Source organism: Mauremys mutica, chromosome 22, assembly GCF_020497125.1.
Source record: "Mauremys mutica isolate MM-2020 ecotype Southern chromosome 22, ASM2049712v1, whole genome shotgun sequence".
Lineage (NCBI taxonomy): Eukaryota > Metazoa > Chordata > Testudines > Geoemydidae > Mauremys > Mauremys mutica.
Genome location: NC_059093.1, coordinates 8,078,718 through 8,103,357, shown reverse-complemented (window position 1 = coordinate 8,103,357; position 24,640 = coordinate 8,078,718). Strand labels below are relative to the sequence as shown.

General features: G+C 41.9%; 1 protein-coding gene across 4 annotated transcripts in view; it reads right to left on the bottom strand.

The window, feature by feature from the left end:
- Nucleotides 1-24,640, bottom strand: part of ARHGEF12 (Rho guanine nucleotide exchange factor 12) — a 97,058-nt gene that overhangs the window by 43,978 nt on the left and 28,440 nt on the right. For 2 of the 4 annotated variants that reach the window (XM_044996896.1, XM_044996897.1), the window contains exons 2-7: nucleotides 15,310-15,333; nucleotides 14,476-14,564; nucleotides 12,824-12,880; nucleotides 2,098-2,196; nucleotides 1,520-1,569; nucleotides 556-613 (exon numbers count right to left, since the gene is read on the bottom strand). In XM_044996896.1, coding sequence (XP_044852831.1) covers nucleotides 556-613; nucleotides 1,520-1,569; nucleotides 2,098-2,196; nucleotides 12,824-12,880; nucleotides 14,476-14,564; nucleotides 15,310-15,333 — 377 coding nt within the window. The remainder of the gene's footprint in view (nucleotides 1-555; nucleotides 614-1,519; nucleotides 1,570-2,097; nucleotides 2,197-12,823; nucleotides 12,881-14,475; nucleotides 14,565-15,309; nucleotides 15,334-24,640) is intronic. The other 2 variants (XM_044996898.1, XM_044996899.1) reach the window with 1 other exon arrangement.

Below are 24,640 nucleotides of genomic sequence, written 5' to 3'. Positions count from 1 at the left end.
TATCATCAGTTAAGCGGTGACAAAACACTTCTTTTTAAATCTGCTAGACAAAATGTACGTCTGATACATGTCTGTAGTCACCAAAGAATTAACATGGGCTACATTGGGAAGAACTAGTAACATCCCTTTCCTGCACGAAGGAACCAGCCCAACTCCACTATCCCTTTATGACAATCTACAGGAGATACAGCTTTAATGACACATACAAAGGCACTGACAGACAGGCAAAACAAGAGGAGATTGAGGAGACCGGTTGTGGGGGGTAGGGTAATCTCAGCCATTGGACAATGGTAGAAAAGAGTAAAATTCCATATCCGCTGAAGTATGATTAAACCTTCCCCCGGCCTTCAAAGAGATTTCAAACTCCACTTCACTATCTCTACTTTGAACGTACCCAGCACTACCAGACAGGTGGAATAATGGTCAACAGCACAGCTAGACTCCACTACTAACTGCCTGAGGGCTGAACTGGTAGTCTGACCTCTTAAACACAGTCATCTCTTTAATGGTTTCAAGGAGTGCACTGAAAATAAGCAACGGCCTGCATTGACTTACACTTGATCAGCTTCACCACATCCCCATGATTTGAGTTCGTTACAAGAGTCCCATTCACCTGGGGGAGGAGAAGAGGAAGAGCATTAAACTTTTTGGTCTCTGACCTCGGACAAACTGCTTCATCATGTCTCAACACAAACTCAGAGAGAGAAGCAACTAGACGCATGTTCACTCGCCCTTTCTTCATACTCTTTAATGTACTAACAGGATACTCCCACCTTTGGATGCCACGCTACGGAGAAAATCTGATAAGCCCTCCCTCTCAAAGTAAACATGTTAAAAATGCAGTGTTGGTTTGAAAGGAGAAATAGGATGCTTCCCCTATGCTGATGAATCTCATGCACAGGGAAGCAGAAGCCCAGTATACTAGAGCAAATCTTGGTGGAGAAAATAGCAGGGAAGTTGAGTAAATATCTAGCCTTGGCTCATTTAACTCACTAATTCATCCACTTCGGTTGAAATCCCGACTGGATCAGAGTCAGTGGGAGTTTTGCCATTGACTTCAATGGAGATAGGATTATTTGCACTGGTTCCCTGGAGGATTTCACAGCCAATACCTAGGTTTCTTATTTGTTTGACACGAAAAGGGAGCATGGATTTAGGATACACGGGGAAATCAAAGAGTGTGTTCCAATTTACAACTAAGTATCATTGGCTCTCCCTCTTGCCATATTTACTGGCCTTTCTGTGTATGTGACATTTGAACCATTTGAGGTACACAAGCTTGCAGCGGGACATTCTGAAATGAGAGTAATCTCCATTAAAAAAATTAGCATCTGCCTACAGACGTTACACAGTTACTGGCTAGCAGCAAAAGAGGGAAATAGAGGATTTCTCAGATCTAGAATATAGTAGTAACTGCTATTAAGTTTTGACAAATGCAGATGTTTTAATGGGGACCACTGAACTTCACATTTTTCTAATGCATGTGATCCATTTCACTGGTAACACTAAGCACCCTTACCTTGATGATTCGATCACCTGTCTGCACTCCAGCCCGCATGGCTGCTCCATCTAGAGGAGGAGAGAATTAGTCGTTTACAATTATATCCATTTCTGCTTCCAGTAATTTTCCATGTCAGTAACTAGAGAAACATCATCCTCTTTCTACCCCTGTGCAAAAACCATTCCTCTCATACTTGCCCTAGCCCCCTCTCGACACCCCACTCCCCAAAATCCAGGTAGCCACAGATTACAATGTCATGAGTCTCCAGATTCCAGAAGTTATGGTTTCACATTGTATGTGAATCATCATGATCACAATCCCACAACCTTATAAACACAGACCTCATTTATTTCCTGGCCTGCACAGGATACATAACTGCTTCTGATTAGTTCAGACACTCGAGAGGGTAGGCCCCATGCAATCCAGCAATGCAATGCTACCCTTGTCCTCATGTATCTGATCATCCATCTGTGATGGCTACAGCTCCCTGCCCTGGAGGATTACTATTAGAATCTTCTCCCTTCCCCTCTCACATGCTCCCTAGACAGAAGCCCTGTGGACTGCTGTCTGCTAGCATATTTAGCAAGTTCGCTTACCTTCTTTGACTGACTGCACAAAGACTGGATTGTCTCCACTAACTGTCAGCCCAAATCCATTTTCATCCCGCTGGATGATAACGCAGCGCTGAACGAGACCTGCACAAGTAAGGTGGGGAAAGGGGAGAAGAGAGAGAGGGAAAAAATAGAAAACGACACAAGCTAGGCATCAGTCCAGAAGCTTATCCTGCTAGAACACCGCAAAGCACTGAATGAAACCTGTGCTAGAAGACACAAATAGGGCATCAGTCCAGAAACAAACAGATAAGTATGTCAAGACAGGTCAAGCTCACTAAATTGGTTACACGACACAGATATATAGCAGAGATGCAGACAGCTCTGGCACATCAGATGAAACTAGGAGGTAAAAGCAACCTTTAAGAATAGCTATCACCAACACAAATCATTGTGCACAATAGCCTTCTCCCCACCTCAATAATTCTCTCTACACCACCTGTATCCACAATAATTCTCTAGGCACCTGGCAAATATAAACAGTACCAAATATATTTACATATGACCAAATTAACACACAGGAAAAAAAACACAGATAGCTCAAACTAAAGTCAGCAGATTTGATTTGTAAAAAAGTTTACAGAACAAACAAGTCTTCATAGAAATCTAGGGCAGGAAGGAACCTTCAAGGGTTCATCTAATCCTTCCCCTCCATGCTAAAGCAGGAGCAAGTAAACCTGGAGCAGGTTACTGCAGACTATGTCTAAAATTTCCAAAGGGTCTGCACTTTCATTCAACATTTTTTTTGGGGGGGTGGAGGGGGTGTCTGCAAATGGAGAGTTTGAAAACCACCGACCTAAACCATCCCTGACAAGTGTTTGTCCAACATGTTCTAAAAAAACCTGAAAATGACAGATTCCCCACAACTTCCCTTGGTAGCCTATTCCAGAACTTAACTATCCTTCTAATTAGGATGTGTTTTTAGAATGTCTAACCTAACCCTCCCTTGATGCAGATTAAGTCCATTACCTCTTGTCCTACCTTCAGTGAACTCAGAGAACAATTGATCACTATCCTCTTTGTACCAGCCCTTAACATTTTTGAAGACTTATCAGGTTTCCCCCTTCAGTCTTCTTTTCTCAAGACTAAACATGCTCAGTTTTATTTTGTTTCCAACTTCTCCTCACAGGTCTGATTTTCTAAACCTTCTATCGTTTTTGTTGCTCTCCTCTGGACTCTCTTCAATTTGTCCACATCTTTGCTAAAGCCTGGCACCTAGAATTGGACAATACTCCAGCTGAGGCCTCACCAGTGCCGAGCAGAGCATGACAATTACCTCCCATGTCTTACATATACGTCCCTTAATACACTCCAGAATAGTAGCCCTTTTTGCTAATTGTTGACTTATTCAATTTGTGATCCACCATAACCCCCAGATCCTTGTCAGCAGTACTACCACTCACACAGCCAGGTATTCCCCATTTTGTAGTTGCACATTGATTTTTTTCTCTCTTAAGTGAAGTACTTTGCACTTGTCTTCATTAAGTTACATCTTGCTGATTTCAGATCAATTTTCCAGTTTGTCAGAGTCTTTATGAATTCTAATCGTGTTCTCCAAAGTGCTTGTAACCCCATTTGCAAATGTTATGAAGATATACGCGCCACTCCATTGTCCGAATAATTCATAAAAATACTGAATAGTACCAGACCCAGATCTGACTCCTGCAGGACCCCACTAGATACCAATGGTTAGCTGTCAAACTGGTAGAGTGTAACTACTCTGCTAAGTATGGTCTTTCAATCAGTTGTCCATCCACTTTATAGCAATTTCATCTAGACTACATCTCCTTACTTTGCTTATGAGAATGTAGGACTGTGCAAAAATCCTTACTAAAAAATCAAGATATATCATGTCTCCTGCTTTCCCCCCACCCCCAATCCAGTAGGCCAGCAACCCTGTCAAAGAAAGAATTAGGTTCATTTGGCATGATTTGTTCTTGACAAATCCATAATGGCTACTCCTTATAACCTTATTATCCTCCATTTACAAACTGATTGTTTAATAATTCGTTCCAGTATCTTTCCAGGTATCAAGAGTTAGGCTGACCGTCTATAATTCTCCAGGTTCTCTTTAAAAAGGGGACTTTTTAAATATAGGTACTATGTTTTCCATTCTCCAGTCCTTTGGGACCTCACACATCCTCCTTGAGTTCTCAAAGATAATCACAAACCGTTTTGACATTGCTTCACCTAGTTCCTTAGGTACCCTAGCATGAACTTCATCAGGTTGTGCCAACTTAAATACATCTAAGTAATCTAGATCTCTCTTTTATCCTGTTCTTTCCGTGTTTCATGCCTCTCTGTAAACAAACTACCCTCCTTCTGGAGCTGAAGAATCCCATTGGGTTATTCAACAGGGCAGAGACAGGGCAATTGCAGCAAAGACAAGAGCCATGTCTATTTTGGCCTGCCAGCACTCGGAAACTAGTAATATCTCATTTCCCACTGAGCGGCAGAGTGATCCCATGATCAAAGCACAGGGCCAAAAGCTAGCAAGTTCTAATCTCTGCTCTTCCTTCAATTTGCCACAAGACCAGGGCAACTCACCTCCTTTTGCTGTGCCTTAATTTCTAAATCTGCAGAGTGGGGATATAAATACTGCTGCAGAGATTAATTTGTTTATATTTGTACAGCATTTTGTGGAGGTAAAGTAATAGACATCCAATGTTCTCTTCGAAATGGAATCAAGAAAAAAAACAGATCCCTCTCACCTGTGTAAGGAATAAGTGGCCCACTCACTCCTAGTTCTCTACTCTGGGTACCAATTCATGCTAATTGTGGCAAGGGTCTCTGATAAGGACACCTGCGCACTGAGAACCAAACTAATTTTATATACTCCACTTAACTTTAGATTACTAAAGAGAGGAGCTTCATCAAACTTGTGAGGTCGCAGTCCAAGGTTCCATACCCCTTATCCCACAGCCAATCCTCTGAGCTACCCACCACCCTTATTAGTCAATATATAAATAAAGAACTAGGAGCTCTTTGCATTAGACTACATAGTCTTTGCCGTGGAAAGTGTGTTTCCCTGAATGTTTGCACAATAGGGCCCTACATTGATGGGGGACTTTGGCACTTAGTGCAATACAAATAAGGAATCTTTAAAGCATTTTACACTCTACCAGCTAACAAAACAAAACAAAGGACCATCCTTATTTCCAATCGTTCATTCCACTTGCTCATTTACACAGCAACACCAGGCAAAACTCTTCTACAGAGAGCCAGTGGGGGGGGGGGGGTAGGAGTATCTTTTCCAGCATCATTCAGTGACCTAGGTTGTGGATATTTCTTGTGGGGAGGGAAGAAATAGGGCGATGAAAATATTATCCCAACAGGAATTTTGTTTGAAAGGATGAGTGGTAGTAGGGTGTGAAGGAAACCTTGGACCTGATCCTGGTCTCTCACCACTTCTATATCAGCGTAGCTATACTAACTTCACTGGGAGTTAATCCTAATGTAAATGAGTATAAATCAGAACACGCTCCACCCTGTGTTGTCTGTGGTGCTGGAACCACTGCAGCCTTCTACTCACATCATAATCTAGCAACAAATCCTGCCCTCCCACTGTAAAGCCAAAGCCCTTACGTCTTCCTCAGTGGCAAGCAGCAAATTGATGGAATGGAACCAAGAAGGGGGAATGAGAAGCGGGGCTAAAGAGAAGCACTAAGCTTTACACCCCTCATTTACTTCGGTGAAAGAACATCTCTTTCTTTCCCTCACCTCCAATTTCTCTACGTGACCAATCTTCTCTAAGCCTCACTACACAAGAATGATGCCCCAGGGCAGGGCAGGGCGTAGGAGAGGGAACATGTGCTATTTCAAACAAACAGCTCTTTTTAAACTCTGCTGCCAGACCCTCAGGTTTTAGGAGGTAGTCTACCTACTAGTAAGAACCTTCCTAGTTTAAAGGCACAGTATAGTCCTGCCAATGCATTGTCCCTTTATTTCCTGCACAGGTTGGCTTTATTTCTAAAAATCAATAATACCGGAGATGGTTGTATTGAGGCGTTCTCACCACCTAAACCTGGTGCCAAATGCAGAGTAATATGTAAGGGAGTAATATGCTACCTGAGAGCTGCTTATTGATGTGTAATTTACATCCCAAGATAGTCTTCTTTGGATTTTACAGATACAGAACAAGTCAGGAGATGAATGGCAGAGGAGTCTAATTAGGACCACAGCGGTCAGAATTTATTAGTCATCATCTCCTCTCTACAACCATTCACAAAGGAACGTGCTCCTGATCCTTTCCCTAACCCTAAGTAGGGCCTGGCATTAACAGAACTCGAGTCTTCACCTTGAGTACTGGATATCCCAGCTAGCTGACAAAGGTACCGATACCACATGTGCTGGGAACAAAGAACTGATTCCATGATCGCTCTTTATGGGGTTTCTTGCATTTTCCTCTGAAAGACCTCATACAAGCCACTGTCAGAAAGGATCCTGGACTAGCCTTGTCTAACCCAGTATAGCAATTTCTATGCCTGTGCCAGAGAGGGGAACAAGAGCAAGACTCGACTGCAGTGTTTCACTCTGCTCTGGCAGGGAGAAAGAATAACCATGTACAAGTTGGTCATCTGTTCACTTCTATTAATTAAAATACATTAAACTTAGAACTCTCTCGTTGAGCTGTTGAAGAAAACACTTATTCTGTTGTTGACTCTTGTACTTCTGTTCTTATGAAACTGGGATCTCACCACAATATGTGATCTTGCATTGGATACTTAATCCATTGGCATACAACTCTGATGATCTGGAGAACCGTGACTGACTGGAGTTATGAAAAACCACACCCAAGACGTGTTGCTGGTTGTTTTCAAGGAGCTGCTGCACCGTTGTGACTTAGTATCACAAATTCATGAAATATCATAATGGAAATGTTGCAATGAACTATTAGAGCAGCATACCTTGATTATGTTGAGTAAGTAGATTTAGTGCGACACAGAAAGAGCAGCAATTATCACTGACACAAGTTAATAATGAAGTGGCAGCCTTCAGTCACCTTGCCTGCCTTTATATAATTCATTCCAATCCTTGATGTTTCTATTTCCTTAGTATGAGTCCATGCTTGGAAAGGTGTCTCAAGACCTCACTTGGCTGGAAAGATGGAGGCTGCAGGGGACCAGGTTGTACTACAGATCAATAATTACATTTATCACCAAGAGAACACCTTGCATCCCTCAACAACTGACCTCATTCCCACTCTACGCCAGCAGGGGCAAGAAGTGAAAGTTAGTCTGCGATGGGGAATGAAGAGAGGTCACCTTAAGTGCGATTTCTCTATTTATTTCATATTATGCAGTTCCCAGCAGGGACTTCAGTTTTTTTAAAAAGGACAAAATTAAGAAAAATCCCTTCTCATACCCATAATGGGGTGAGGGAAAAAACAAACAAAAAACCCACTAAGCTATTGTGCTCTTGGCCTGAGGCCAGATCATCTCAAGAAGATATTTTAGTTAAGCAGATCTGAGCTCAGCCCATATTAGAAATGCACAGTTCCAAGGAAAGCCTAGACACTTGCCATTCAGTAGGTGGCACTTTTCCCTCCGATTCATTACCGGACCAATATTACAATGCTAGGAAGTGCTGTGATTCTGGAGGTGCTGTCTTTTGGATGACAGGAAGAGTCAAGGTCCTAGCTTTTCATGGTCACTGACATTTCATGGTACTTGTAAGGGTGTTTGACCTCTGACCGTTTGAACAATTAATTTTCCCTCCTACAAGTGAAAGGCTGCAGGAACAGAACAGCTGCATTTCACCACCCAGGAACAGCGAGTCTGATCCATTAGAAACTCTAAAGTGCTTTGGGATCTTTAAGAATGTACGGTTTTATAGAAGTGTTAGTTATTACTCAAGCTGGTTGGAAATTTTCTGACTAATTTTCTGATGGAAAATGAAGGGGGGAGGGGTCAGCAGCAAATCAATATTTTTCCAAATTTTGAATTTTTCATTTTTTCAACAGACCCAAAAAGTTTCATTTTGAATCAGTTCTACGTAATATTACACTGTATTTGCCTATCAGCACATTGCTTTACAGGAGCTCTAATAGTCCTTCAGGAAGCCCAGTCCACAGGCAAGAATGGAGTCTGAACTACATCTTCCATAACGCAATGCAGATTTCCCTCACATTGAGTGGTGGTCATGGGAGTCACATGTCGCTAGGTGCATTATGGAACTTGACCCATAAGGGAAAATGGGGGCATCAGGCTCCTGAGCTACAACTCCCACGATGCAATACACCACAGTGGAACAATGCAGTTTTATATTGAACAGACTTGAAACAAAGTGTTTCAGGTAAGTTCAACAAACCAAAACCAACCATTTTGATCTCAGGAATGATTAAATGTTTTGTTTTAGTCAAAAATGGCAAAAAAATTCTGAATTTCCTTTCCACGCAAGTTTTTGAAATGTCAACATTTTGTCCCAATTTTGCAATGAATACAAATGTTGGAATATCCCACAGGATTGAAGTTTCAAATTTCCCTCAACTCTAGTTATTATTTCAATGTATGGGTTCTTCACACAAATACTCCAGTATCAGAATTGTTCAGAGATTCTTCCATTAATAGGAAACAGAAGTCATTCCTTCAACTCACATGGAAAGCTTAGTGCAATATATAGTCTTGATAAGACTTGGTATCAATGGCATTGAACGCCATGCACAATGTTAGCCTGGATATCCTCACTATATACAGGCCTGGAACTTTTAATCATTACAAATAGGAGCATCTGCTTCCATGGAGACAGCACATTCAACCCCTGTGGCTGAGTGCCCCATTACGCTCCAAGCCATTTCTGGCCATTGTAAGTGCAATGAAGAGGAGTTTCCAAGTGTCCTTTCAAGGCCTCAGTGGCTGAAAAGACAGTAGCTGTATCATAAAGCCACAAAGGCTTTATGGCTCCCTACATTGGCTTCCTATAGAATCAAATCAAGTTTCAAGGTCTCAGTCCTTATCTTCAAAGCACTCCATGGTTTGGCCCCACGATATCTGAAAAATCTCAAGCTTTGGGACAGATTGTGGTCGACAATTACGCTCCCCTGGTACAATGGAACTCTTGATGATAAAAGTAAAGCTTGTCTGTGCAGGAGACAGACCTTTCTCCAGGGATGGTTTAGGTCTGTGGAATGAACCTGTCCATGGACCATCACAAAAATCTCATAAAATTTACACTCCTAGTGCAAGGTGCATTTCTTTGACCTTGCCTTCTTTAATGAAAACATAACAGGTACAACTATATAAATAATTTTTAAAAAAACACCACCAAAACAAGGCACTCCACTGCACAGCCTTCTCCCTCGGGGAGAGGATAAAAACAAACAAGACGTGACAGATGTGTAGTCACGTGGCTTAATGCACTACCGGAAGGTGCTCAAATAGCCCGGTGACAAGCATTGCATAAAAACCTATAAAAAAAATAGGAGGGACTAAAGTGAACAAAACAGGAAGAGTGAAGAAAAAAGAATCCTCTAGGGCTCCATCAGGCACATAATAAGGATAGAAACTATTCTCAGAAGAAAATTAAATGAAACAACCTTCACATCCTAAGAGTGGGAATGAAGAAATTATACTCAGTGGGTCTAGTCTGCCGTATGGAGCAATGACCTGCAAAAATACCCATGTCATTAAATGTACAAGAAAACATACTTTGTGGAAGAAAAAATTAAAGGATGTAAAGAGAATTCCCATGATCGCAAAAGCTAATTGGCTAAGCTAGCTGGCAAGGAGCCCAAGATCCTGATTGGTAGTTTTCTATCTAAAAGCAGTTTACATGACTAAAATTACACTCCATGAAAGAGACATAAGAAATACGCCAAGAGATTCAGCTGCATTATAATGGCACTGAATAGTACTATGATACAGTTCTCAGACCACACCGGGAATCTTTTACTGTCATGTTCACGACTTCACTGAATACACAGACAGGAGAAGGGTAGTTGGATTTATGAAGCAGAAAGTCAAACATTTTAAGTTAGCTCTATCAATTTCTAGACGTGAGAATGGTGTTGCCTGCCTAATTCCCCAACCCACTGAAAAGAGTTGCTCAAGGACCCTTGGCTTATCGCTACTTCAAATAAGAATTTCAAGAGTTACAAAGAACACACACACACACACACACACACACACACGAAAGAAATACCTCATTTTCCTGTTGCCACTCAAGAGATTTTTATTACTAATCGCCCAATGGCAAGCCAGAGACAGCATTAATATCCAGTTACTAACAAAAAAATTATTAGTTCAGTATTTCTGCTTGTAGGCTCTTAAAAAGTTTGGTCCCATCCAAAGCAAACAGCAGGCTTCTCCACATGTATCACAGGGCTGGGGAAGGTAGAGAAAGAAGAGAGAAGGTAGGGTGAGGTCCAACACAGCAAATGGCCACTGGAAAGGAAGGAGGACTGGAAACTGTTCTCCTAGCTCCTGGCCACAGACAGAACATCTGCAGGAAATTTTGGCGGAAGTAAAGGCTTAAGTCAGGAAGTCATCTTTCTCTATGAAGACATGAAAAGCCAGGACATTGTACAGAGTGCGCAAGTAGTATAAACACAGATACATTCCACTAGGCATACCAAACATTTCCTGTAATTAACAGGGAACAGTCTGACTATGTGACCGTTAAGCAGCTTTAGACAAAAAAGTTAGTTGAGGTTCAAGGTATTTGGATATGGCCAGCATGGCTGCCGGGTCACTAGCTAGCCAGCATTCACTCTAGAGAAGCCCTGGCTAGCTAGGAATCGGTAAAGAGTTCCACAGTACTAGTTTGTCAGCTGAAACATTCTAAAATGCTTATGTCTGGTCTTCAGGCAAGTAGTTTCCTTGTTCCTTCCTTCTGGAGATGGAAGATATGCATACACCTACAGCAGGGCAGGCCTGACATCAGCTTCCAGCTGCACCCAAACAGCCCATACTCTCTCAAGACCAGCTTCAGATCCCTAAGGAAGATGGTGTAGCAATCTGTGGAATAAGTTTGTCTCAAACTTATCAATCTTTTGTTTTGTGAAATATTTATGATTTTAACTTTCAGTGTCTATCAGAACCCCCATTTTGGGAGCAGAAACGGGGCCATCAACACTGGACAGTTCTATCTTAACAGGACACTAGGATTGCTACTGGTAGAGCCACTGACGTAGCAACCTCTGCCTGAAAGCAAATAGTGAGACGTCAGAACATGGAAAATCCTCAGTGGAAGAACTGAAAAGGTGTCTCCGACTTCTTTAAAGGGACCGGCTCCTTTGCTTAGAGCGTGTGTCAATTTTCAAAAACAAGAGACAGGGAGGATGGTGGTAGGAGGGGCATGACTTTTCCCAAGGACTTTTGGGGTGGGAGTGAGGGATTGTATTCTGGCGTTTGTTTTGCCTAGATCTGTAACTCTCCTGCCAAGACTGAAGTAAGAATGCATTGAAGAAATTCCTGTGCAAAGCCTGTGTTCCTTACTTCGTCTATCATATGTCCCCAAAAAGTTAAATTGCAAATCAGAGCTGCCACAGGAAGGGAAACTCTGGGGGAGCATGCATAAGCAACTCTGAGGTTTGGAAAGTCTTGGTACTGCTCTTGGGACTAGGGCAACTGCACTGCAGAAAACCACATCCCAAGGAAGGATTTCAGGCAGGGAGTCTGCACCCAGAAGTACTCCCTAGAGGCTCAGAGGCTTTGCCCGGGCAGCTCCAGCTCACTTGGAAGCATGCAAGATCCAAAGGTTGGTCCACTTATCAGTCGGGTGACTGTCCACTACACAGCCTCAGCTAGGTCGGTGACAGACGGACAGTCTACCATCCCGATAGGTCTCAGACTCATACCAGCTGTAAGCCCAGCTTACCTTTTGACTACCTATCTACTGCTCTCTTTAGGAGTGCTAACACCACAGCAAGCCACAAGCATACTCTGACTGTGTCCTCCTCTCCACCAAAAGAGAAGCACTCCTGAGGGAAGCTAGAAGGGGAAGATGAGTAACCATGGGCTATGTGGTAAATGGTCTTCCTTGAAAGATCCTCTGTCACAGCACATCTTGAGGGTGAACTGGGAAATAGAAGAAGATGTGAGCTTTTCCTGGCAGAATCATGTGCTGATTTACATTGGCCTGAAGACGCAGAGAACACAAGGGTGCAGCAAGATGGGAGTTCAAGGGATGTGACCTTACCAGAATGAAGCAAATAGAGTGAATGTTCTCACCAAGATAATATTAATGTGATCATTTTGAATATCTGTACAGTTAAATTCCCCTGCCAAACCCATGCAAGGGATTTATGAAGAACTGTTTCTCCATTTTACCCAACTGAAAAAGTGAAACGGCAGATCATTAAAACAAATCCTGCTATCCCAGCCAGCTCAGCCTTCATGGTTAAAACAAGATGCAGACAGTTCTGCATCAGCACCACAAGCTGTAGAGTCCAGTCTGATTTTAAGTGTGTTGATACACTGCCATGACTATCTGGTGGTAGAGAGATTCTCCAAACACAGCAGGTCCAGCAAGTTTTCCCAACTGGTAACAGAAGACAGGAGAATATAGAAGACAGTCTACGCTTCCTACACATGGGTTAGTATCCAGCAGTTACATGCTTGCACATCTAAAGCACATTAAAAACCCAGCTTCCCTCTCCCTACTGCAAAGCAAGCCATGCAGAGCAAGTAAAAGCCAAAGGCCTCGGGTGCACAGGCAGAAAACATGGAGCAGACAGGAAAGATGCAAGGCTGGAGTGGCTGCTTTAGCTTACCATATGTCTCGGATCTACTCTCCTCCGAGCTAGACTTTGTCTTCTTGGAGGAGCTATCTGCACAAGAGCAGGAAAAAAGGAGAAAGAGAGAGATAGAAAATATGGAGACCAAACATGAGAAAAAAAAAACTTCAAGGAAAAAACAGAATGATTTCTATGATCAGGTTAAATCGTGCAAAACACAAATACGGTATGAACACCACACAGGTGATAACACTTGGAGTAAGTGTGAATAGTTCAAGTGTGAACAACACAGGTAACCTCATACTGAGAGGGTCTATCACAGAACACAAAGTGCAATAAACCAAGTTCTCTCCTATGCCAACAAGTGAATTAGAGAAATTACTCTCGATAGAAGTCTTGAGGCATACAGACCCCAGAGCATTCATCTCTACCATAAAACAGCTTGCACATATGAAAGTGCACAATGCTTGGAATCCATCTTTAGAAAGGCATGAGTATTATGGAGGCTAGAATAAAGAATATCTACCAGACTAGACCACGGATATGTTAATGCTAGGGAAGAGCAACAGCCCTTAAAAGCAAGAGAATGGGTACTGGGATTAAAAGGTCCAGGATCATCTGCTTTGCTTTCCAGGCAATCAAATTCTAAACCTGAAGTTCAAAATCCTGTGACCACCTCCCACACAACCCAAACCAAAATATTTTACTTTTACCTAACCCTAAAGAGAATTGAGATACTCATTAATCTCCCACCACTCCCGGAAAAGTGCATGTTAGAAGCCCATTTTAAGGAACCACGCAGCTAGTGGCAGAAACGTTACAACAACATGGTTGGCAAACAGTAGCTTGATCCACTCTGTGCAAGAAAACTTCCTTCATATCCCAGTCTACAAACTTCAGATTCTACTCTGACCTGTTCCACAGTCCCTAGAGAATAGCAGGACCAGAGTGCACAAACATGAGAAACACACTGCATGGGACCAGCAGGCTTACACGCAAAAGCCTGTCAGACAGTTTTAAGAACACACAGCAGTCACTGGGTTAGTGGTTTAGGGGGAGAGGAAAGAATCTTTGCATGCAGTCCAGTGCCCAAATCAGCATTAGACTCTGAAACTAACGAAGATGGTCCAGATTTCACAGAAGGGCATAGAAAGAAGAGGAAACAGAAAACAATGGACACCAAGTCCATCAAAATTAAGTTTTATTTAAAAATTCGAGTTCTTGAGAGTGAAGCTTCATCCTTAAGGCTGCAGAGAGGGTTCAAAACCCACTGGAACTGGAAGTCAGTTGCTGCTGTGACCACACGACCTTTTACATATTCGCATTTCCTCCACCAAGTAAGACCAGCCACAAGCTAAAATATTTGTTTCCTGAACATTTAGGCTATTTATTTTATTTCTTAAAAATAAACAATTTAGGTCATTTACTGGAGTTACTGGTCTAGATTAATTTTTGTGCAGATGAAAGCCACCTTGTGCAAGGTCATGCCAAATTCAGTCGCCCACCTTTGCTGCAAAGTCTGGGTATAATATTGAAAAGAAAAAAAACACAAAAACAAAAAAACCCACAACTTTGCAATCTAATAGAGAACAATAGCTCCTGAACATTACACCTGTTAGAGCTCATTTACTCCAATCCCCAATAACTTTTAAATCCTTCACTCATCTGGGAAGTTTTGAAGCCTTTACCTGTCGGATCAAAGTCGTGTGCACTACTGCAGCGTTCAACCTTCTGTTTCTTGTCAGCTGGAGTCTCTCTGCTCAGAATGCTGCCATGCCTATGTCAAACAAAAGCAACTGATTTTGGATCACTTCACCATAGGACTGTACGTTATAGATAAAACTGTACAAAGAAACTGCAAGTAGCCTCAGTTGAAAAAAAAAAACCCAAACAAACAAAGATACTGAGAAGACATTACGCAACATTTAAGTCAACAGTCAAAGATCGACACCAAATTCTTAAGGGGAGAAGAAATTCTCTCCCTCAGATAAAAAGTGCATTTAACCTTTTACCTTTCCAAGTGTTAAAAGCAATTAAGCTTATTGGTCATGTAACTTGCCAAATTTCACTTTACAAATGAAGCCAATTTATAATTTACATAGAGGCAAAAGAGCATCCAAAAATCATCAGTTCCCCCAACCCTGCCTTAAAACTTCATTTCAAAATGGAGACAAAGATTTAAAACAGAAAGCCTTCATGCAGCAAGAGTCACTTTCTAGGACCATCTCAAATCCCAGATGAGTTGAGTTGTGTTGGTGTGCATAGCAAAAATGCTAATGCTAACACTGAACCATGCACTATAAATATCAACAGTTATATTTTGAGCACTCGTTTCCACTGATTCCAAGGCCAGAAGGGACCACTGCCACCATCTAGTCTGACCTTCTGTAGAACCACAGACCAATTTGTGCACTTCCTTTACTTAAGTGAGCTATGGACACTCCTTCAAAGTCATTTTATAGTGAAAAAATGTCATCTTGAAGCTTGTAGTACAGTAGGCAACCAAAACCCCATCATCTTACCTTGTAGGTTTTTTTAGAGGAAACCTGAAAAAAAAAGAAAGCGTAGTGAAATACATTTTGCTTATTAATATCATAGTTAACGTTAATAAAGACATTCTGCACGTCTGTAATGCCTTTCGTAAGACAATCCTCAAGTCCTTTACCTTGCTAACTGAACAACATAACTCTCTCTCTGAGCCTTTACTATGCTCATTTTACAGCTGGGTAAACTGAACTAAAGGAAGTTTAACAATTACCCAAGGTCTCACAGCCAGCCCATGGCAGATCTGGGGTTAGAACCCTTGAATACAGTACCCCAGGCCCATACCTCCCAGAGCATCCTCTCTCATAAAAGGAGAGGAAAGGGAGGAAATCAGCAATTTAGACAATGAGGCAAAGCAATCAGGAGACCCATAGATTCTGTTCCTAGCACTGCCACACAATTCCCACGTGTGACCTTTGGCATGTAACTTAACTTATGTGCCTCAGCTTCCGTATCTGCAAAATGGTAATAATACTTCCTGAACTCTCAGCAGTCTTAGGAGGCCAAATTCAATCCTGTTTGTCAAGTACTCTTAGATTCATGTCTGGAAAGCAGTACAGAAGTGAAAAGTAGTATAGTAAGATGGACATAGATCATTTAAGGTCACATTTTGTCCTCAATTGTTTTTCCCTATTGTTACTAGTAACGCTTAGGATTACCACAAATAATCGAGGGAAATATTTTCCTCTCCCCCGTTTGTTTGCTTTGTGCATTTGACAGCACTTAATGTAGAGTTGGTTTTTCCTTTTTTGTCTGGGTTTTTCCACACAGCAACAGAAGAAAGGAAAAAAAGACAACTAAATTCAAGAAGGAAAATGTAATACAAAAAAAACTGGAAGGCAACGCTTAACTGATTTTGTTTTAGCCAATAGATTTTAACCGAACCAAGTTCCTTTAATAAAATCTGTACAGTCTCCCATGGAAAAGTTGTGTGTCAGAAAAAAGGAAAGGCATTTTATTAAAGCAGGCCAGTCCTGAGACTAGCATATCCAACCTCAGATTCAATAAGCAAGTTGAAGAACCCTGAGCCCGTCAAACTGACTGACTGGGCCACATTCAGAATCAACCTCCTCTCCCAAATGGTTTTCTGGACTAGCAAGGAGTCTCCCCACACAAGATGACTATTTACAAGCTGTTTCATGCTTAAAGTTTTGTTTCCCAAGGTTAAAAAAAGCAGTTGACCACCTGCTTTCTGCCCAGTACCAAATGCATCTCCAGTGGCCTAAACAGAAAGTGGCACCTTTACACACCTGTGACACCACCACAATTACTTTAAAATGGTAATTAAATTCAACCTGATCTTATCACTCACCTAATCCCTCTTTTCAAGTAAAAGGAACCCACATAAAAAGGTGTACACACACACACACACACAAAATGCCCACGACCTGTGCCAATCCTCTACTTAAGCACACTGCTATAAACAAATCCATCCCTTCCCACAAAAGGGTGACAGGAGAGGGAACAAACTCAAATTACAACTCTCCAAAGGAGCATGTTTTCCATTAAAAAGACATACATAGACCAAGCCAAACAAACTGGCTGTAAATACAGCAACAAATCCAAATAAGAGGCTGTGAAGATCTAAATATTGAGAAGGCAATATTGGCTTCTCCTTCCCCGAAAAGTTCAGGAGATCCCTTGCTTAAAATTTAACCACTGTGTCCTATCTGAAAGGCTAAAATAAGAAATGCTTACCCAGCCCAACCTCTCCCCATTCTGCTCCACCTGGACAGTTCATCCTCCCACTCTCCGTCTTTACATCATTCCTGGTTGGCTGGCATAGAACTAGTTGTGTATAATAAAGGAGACAGCCTTGACCCCAGTGCAGAGGAAAGGTGAAGGTGTTTCAGGCAGCTCAATCTAACCTAGTACTACAGATTCAGTGATAAACTAAACTAAGATGCAACAACAAGGGTCTGACTCAACAGTAGAATGAGCGGACAGTGGATCTAGGGAAGAGCAGGAGGGGCAAACCATTAGCTTCCCAAAGCCTGATGCAACAATAATTTCTCTTACAAGAACTTATAGTGTCACAGGGTGTGTCACAAATATTTGAGTGGCATCTGATAGCTGAGGCACCCACATTTACATTTTGTTATGTGTTTTGCAAAACCTAATATTAAATAGAAAAACATTTACATGGAAAGAGTTTTCCCCTACAGTGTTTCCAACTCAAAACGTAACATCATACTAGTGCAGCCAGAAAGTGAAATATAGATTACAAAGCAAAATAAAACTAGCTCTTTTACCGTTTTATTTTTTGCATTTCTCTATCCTCCGCCTAACAGCATAAATGAGGAAAGTAAATTGGAGTTTTAATAAGTGCTACGCTACAAACTGTGTTTTCAAAAAGATGTCCATAAGCATGTATTCCGGGTTTTCCTATAATTAATTAAGGCCCTGATTCAGCAAAGTTCTTAAGTACAAGCTTAACTTCAAGCACGTGAACAGTCCCATTGAAGTCAGTGGAACAGCTGATGCACTTAAAAGTTAGGCATGTGTTTAAACACCTTGCTGAATCAGGCAGAGTCCAAGACTCAGAGCATGCCTATATGACAAGCAATTATTAGCCAGCGTTTACAATGGGCCTGCTCATCTGGGCAGAAATGCTGCCAAAGAAGAAAGCAGATTGGTTTCTTTTCCATGGCTTTCAGCACTAATCCTGGGATCACACGAACACAGTGTTTATCACCTTTAGCCTCTGTCTTTCCCTCATGAAAACTCCACTCTCCAGAACAATGCCGCATGCGTCAAGGGGTGCACTGTTCCAGAAGGATTCTGGGATAGATTCCCGGAAGCTCCCCAGCCACTGGCTGCAAGCCAATTTCCTGAGTTTCTTTTTGAGAGGAAAAAAAGGAGGGAGGGAGAGGGGGAGGGGAGGAAAGCAGGGCAGGCAGCAGGTCATGATCACAGTGAAGCCTCTCACAAGCCTATGAGTACCCTGCACACTCTTTAGAAATACAGGGAGAGACGAGGAGACCTCGAAGTTCTTTCCTCCAGTGTACAATCACTGCATTTCTGCACTGAATTACTGAACTTTACTTCAGAACTGTCTTGTCAAGCTAACAGGACTGCATTCAGCACAAGCTAAGTTTCTCCTCTTCTCACATGCTCCCACTGTGAATAACTCCTAGCATTTCTTGGTTTGCTGAAGATATCCTTCCATGCTTAAATACAAAATCACTTCTGTACTATAGTAATAGACACAGTATAAGAAATTAGACTGAGAAATGATGCATATTGAAAGTACATGAAGAGATTCCAGAATGATGCAGACAGAGCTGCCACGTGACGCAGTATGATTTGGAATATCTGATTTTCTTGCACTCTGGGGTACCGTCAAACATGCACCAGGAAGCGTCAGAAAGATTTCTCTTTCAGGGAAATAGGGAGGAAGGGTGCTTAACTGAGAGGCAAAGATAAAGCAGTAAGTGATTAATATAGCCGTATTTCTCTGCCAGATGCCCACCACAGTCTGCAGGTATTCAGCAAGTGTTCACCCTTCATCCCACAAAAGCCAAAAAGTTGTTCAGAGGTAGTGCTGAAAGATCACCTTGAACTCACTCCCTTGTGCCCAAATAACATAGTAGATTGTGCATTTCACCTATCATTGCAAACCCACTACAGGCTGAGATTCAACTCCAAATCTGACTGATAAAAAAACGTTTGTGGACGTTTTGTCTGAAGTGCCGTTGTGCATCAGCACATTTTCAAACTAGTCGTTCTGCCCTCTCTATGACTCCTAAATACCAGAAGTGATTAAGAACCATATCTAATTTCATTTTCAAGTCACTTAAAATCACTTGATTTATTTGACTTAATGTGTCAGACTATTAAAAGTATGCCTTTATCAGTCATAAGTATGTTAAGTAAAATAAGTTAAGTAACGAGCAAATTTAACAAAAATACACAACCTGCAATATTAGAGACTGAAAATTACACTGCTCTAAAGTATCTCTCTCACACACACACACACACACACAGAGCACTGGACCAGAGCCCAAAAAGCACCACCTAAGCCAAGAGAAAAAAATAATAGTTTTAAGATTGTGTGTGTCAAAATACACCAGGGCTAGGAAGGATTCCCAGCTTTCCAGCAGTACAAAGCATTCCATTCTAGCCCTGAAGGTTGAAAATATATCAGGCCATAAATAGCACATTGTTCAGAGAACCATGTCGGGTTTTATTCCGGTTTGATTTCTAGCAAGATTTTAGTACCTGCTTTCTCAAAAACTGATCAAAGAACAATATTTTGATTCAAACTTGGGCCCCAAACTTAGCAAAACATAGGCATTTGCATAATTTTAGCCTCATTTACTTCACTCAGCCTACTCACATGCTTAAAGTTAGGTTTGTGTGGTAGTTATTGCTTGCAGGATTGTAATCAAAATTATTACAGTTTGTGCTGGTATGAGTAATTTATAACATGAAATTTGTTCAACAGGGACGAGCAAGAACTGCTTGCTTGTCAGAAATCATCTTTAATTAGGAGAGGAATAGTAGCACTGAAACCATCATGGTTACTTAATAGTAGTCATTTAGAAAAAGAAGTTGCTTTTTGCAGAACCCTAAACGGGGGCGGGGGGGGGCGGGGGGAGGGAATCACAAAGCCATCTTACTTTTCCCCCCCATGGAGGTAAAAGTGCTGAAAGAGAAAAGAAAAAACAACTCCAAGGAGTTGTTCTGCTCTAAAAAGAGGCTACATAAAATGGCACCTTGTTACCCAATAGCAGGTTATCACTGGGTATTATTAGTCAATAATGGGATCTCAGTAGATATTTAGGAGCCACATCTGCTGACTTTAGTAACAAAACAGTAAGTTTTTAGTGCTCTCTCTTCCATTTAGTCCTGCAGAGCAATTGCAGCTCAGAGAGGGAGCTGGATTCTGTTCTGGCTCATGTATGCACCAGCAGATCTGGTCATTAAGATTTAACGGCTAGACTAAATTTGACTCTCTCACCCATGCCAGACCACTGAACAGCCTGCACCATCTTTATTACTTGTGTATCTTCATCAGACACTTCAAATTTGACTCTGACCCCAGATAGAGTTTACAGTGCTGGTGGTCAGAAAAAAAAAAAAAGCTATATTTTAACTTGTAAACTGAGCACATCTGAACTGGAGTCTTTGAGTTACAACAAACATGGAAGACTGATGCCATTTCATAGTAATTTTTCGGACTAGACCTCCATTTAAAAACAGAAAGATTTGTGCTATTCTCACATTTTACACACACTCTCTAAACTGAGGAAGGCATTTGTTTGCTGAATTTCAAAGCCCTGAGAAGACTAACTTTACAGGATAGTGCCCACACAACCTGAACTACAGCAGCACCATTATGACCTTAACATACAGCTAAAGGCAGTCCTCTGTCACAACAAAGCTGGGTGAACATGTTCTGTATAAGAGGGATGGCCGAGTAAGAGGAACTGATGAGATTGCAAATGACAGGCGGACAGAGAGAAATGCAGATGTGGCAAGTGGCCAGCTATTAGAAACCAAGAGAGAATGCAGAGAGAAATATGGCATTTCACTGCACTACCCACAAACCCCTGCTGTGACCATATCAGCTTATCTAGACACTTACTTTCACTAGACACCGCTGACCCAGTGCAGAAACCATCTATGACTTAGAATTTATCCATTTAAAGATCAGTTTCCTAGGTGCAGCTTCCCCTTTGCCACCATCACCAACAAAACGTTGTGCTCTGCTTAGAGATGTGGGAACCATAAAGTCTTCTCCTGAACAAAATCAGACAGCCCTTCCGGACAAGGGGTTTCCAAATGCAGGCTGCAGAGAAGAAACTGAGCTAGAAAGGGTGGCCAAGTGGTACGCATTGCTAGGACCCCTTGCAGCCATATAGAGATCTGGTACACTTGTGGTAAGAGGGAGGGAAACTGAACTGGGTGATAAAGAAAAACATCCATGTTATTTTAGTAGGAGTCCAGAGCAGCAGCCACAGCTGACAGAATGACTCATGGAAGAATCGCCCATGGCATTATTAGCTTTAGATTACTGACAGTTCTGTGAATGGATCTAATCTCCACCTTCAATGCAGGAACATAGGAAACTAATGACTGAAGAAGGCCGGAAAGCCTGTCTAGTTCAGTCCCCTTGTGCTGACCCCACACAAAACTCTTCCGCCACATAATCCCATCAGCTCCAAAGGGAGTTTTGCCCAAGTAGAAAGCCAGTAAAGATCTCAGGATTTGGCTCATAATATTTTTAGTTTTAGATTCCACTGTGTTTTGCTTTAATAGGGTAACATTCCTGTGGGCTGCTGCAGCGACCTTTTCATGTTATGCTGCTGAGGGTAGTTTATGCATTTTTAAGTTTCAAAAATAAGCACCTCACCATCATAGTGTCAGGCAAACTATAAAATCCCTCAATAGCTTTCCTGAAATGCCAATTATGAGTAAAGTTAAAGAGACTACTAACGGATGGTAGTATTGTTTTGGCAGCAAAACTGGCAGGAATGAAGTAAGCAAAATCAATCAAAAGTTAAAGGCAATAAATAAATACGCCTTCCTCAGAGCCTTGAAAGCTACATGACTGTCTCTGATGGATCATGAGAAAAGGAGAGATTCCCAAAAAGTGGGGACTCCACATGGGAAAAGTCCCAACACCACTACTAGCAAAAGCACCCTACCACTACAGGGAGGTATAGTCTCTCATAAGTAGGCTCAGAACGTTTGGGATTTTCAAAAACAATGCTGCTGGCAGCTTTGGAAAAGTGGTTAAACTGGCGCACGCTGGGGGTGGAAATGTTCATTGCTGTGCAGCAGTGCCACAGACCTTGGCAAGCTCTCTCCCCGCAGCTGCCAGGAGATATGGGGAGGGGGCGGGGAGAAATAGAACAGGCAAAAAAAGAGAAAAAACAAAAAACCAGAAGGGAGGCATCAGTGCTCTTCAAGAACTTCATGTAAAAAGAAAACAATGCCTTGGTTTCCACACCAGAAGCTATATGAAAGATAGTAACAATGCTGGTGGGATGTCTTTTGCCAGCTTTGGGAAATAACAGCATAGATAGATGTATTCAGCTCTAAAAAGAGGTGTATAACAAGTGGAGAAGGAGAAAGGGGCTAGTGGAGGGGTGGGTGTCCAGAAAATACTGATAACTTATTGCAGTTTTGCAACTGTTCTTAGCCTTTTCTCTTTGGGCAACTTTCCAGTGTGGGTTAATGTTTCTCAGAGCAGTATGGGTTAGGGGAGGGGAGGGGAAAAGCATCTCTAGTGAAGTTTCATCCACAGTTCAGCCATTCAGTACCACACCAGCCAAGTGCCTCAACTCTGTTCCATGACACAAGCGTTTGGATTTTTCCAAGAGCTGATGTCAGGGCTTTTCATGGAGAAAGAACTGCATTTACAGGGCAGGCAAGGAAGGAGGGTTTCCCCAGCAGCTATTCTCAATGTGGCCTTTGTGCTGTTCTGCTGCTGAAGCCAGGACCCTGCGAGAGAGCTTTTAGTCACTGCAGAAATTCTGCTAATGGGAGGGGACCTTTTCATCAGACATTTTCAGCACCAAATACTGTTCTTCCACTAGTGCCCAACTTCCAAGGTTTAGAAGCATCACAGTTTCTCCAGCTACAAGACTTGAAGTTACAGTCCTTTACTAGCACAAGGACAACTATGGTCTAGTATCTGCACTATTGGGTAACTATACTGAGCAAACCGTAACTACAAAATACAAGAGATAGTAATGTAACAAATGGCTCAGTTTTCCCTCATCCCTGAGGCTTTATAAATCAAGCCTGAAAACAAGAGATTCAAGCAACAGTGTCAGGTTCCTCTAGGGAAAATGATACATCAGAGACCCACAGCAAAACTCCATTCTGAAATCATTCTGGAGCAAAGGCTCCTGAACTGTGGTACATGGACTACCACCAGTCTGTGGAGCACATGCCGGGGTTAGGCAATGGTGTGACTAGTCATGGATTACTGGCTGACGTGAGTGTGAGAGTGAGAGTGAGAGAGAGAAAACGAACAAATAGATGGAAGGGGTGACAAAATGAATTAAACACACATGATCAATTATTTTCAAAAAGGACCACCACTTTCTTAAAATTACTTTACCTGAAAGAAATTGCTGTAGCCGAGCGAGATGTTATGCCACTGTGAACTGGTGAGCAAGCATCCACAAGACTTGTCCATTTGCTGCAAGCATCCACTGCATTTCATATTGAACCAGTAAGATAAGAGGGCCATGCCCTTCAAATCCAAGAGTAAAGACTGTGCTTTCTTAGGCAAAGATTCTCAGCCCTACAGAATTCATACCTCCCCCTTACCTCTTAACACCAGAAGTCAATTCTAGAATATCTGGTTTGGTCCTATTGGAAAGGCTCTGAAAAAAGCCTTTTTCCATTTGCACTTCTTGGCACCATGAGTTTCTGCTCACGGTGAAAAGCCCAATTTACACCTCTCAGGAATGCAACCAATACTTTGTGTTGCATTTTTCTCACTCCACTATCCATTAATAAGAAATAATTTAAAAATTCCCACAACAGATGGCCCCATTGCTCAAGGACCACAAAGCAAACTAAGTTCCTTTAGAAGACAGAGCCAGGCAGTCAAAATTAGCTACAGTTTAGAAAGGCTTATGCTCAAATTTATTTGATAGTCTTTAAGGTGCCACAAGTACTCCTGTTCTTTTTGCTGATACAGACTAACACAGCCGCTACTCTGAAAAAAGGCAGGTTAATTACCGTTTGCTTTGCCTGAAAATAATTACAATACAAAGCTGGCTCACAGGAGACACTCCTCTGCTACTCCTGCATCAGCACCCAGCTCGCACCCACACCCAAAACACTGTGCCAGACAGTTTTATTCTGCTAAACCAACCATTGGAAATCTAAAGCGTTCAAATGCCATGGTATTTGCTTCCACCCAACACATGCACAAGGGCTTGGAAATCAGTCATGTTGCCCCAGTTATCATGCAGCTTTTGTGTTTCATTAGAGACACGGCCTAGTTTCCTTATTAATGCTCTATCTTCCTTGTGGCTGTGGTAGACTCGCAACAAGTGTGAAGACAGCTTTTAAAACAGCAAGGACATGGGTTGGAAGGAGAAAACATGTCACATGTAATACACCATATTTTGAAAGCCCAATTTTCTATACACTGTCTCCAATATCAAATTTTGCTTTTGTGATTGTGTTCAAGTCTGAAGCCCCTTTGAAAATCTGTCCCTGAATACACATCTCATTAAGCAGTTGGCATAACATACGTACCTATGGCAGAACAATACCACACACAGACAGTACACTCGACAGATTCATTCATCACATCTGTCCTATACAAAAGTTCTA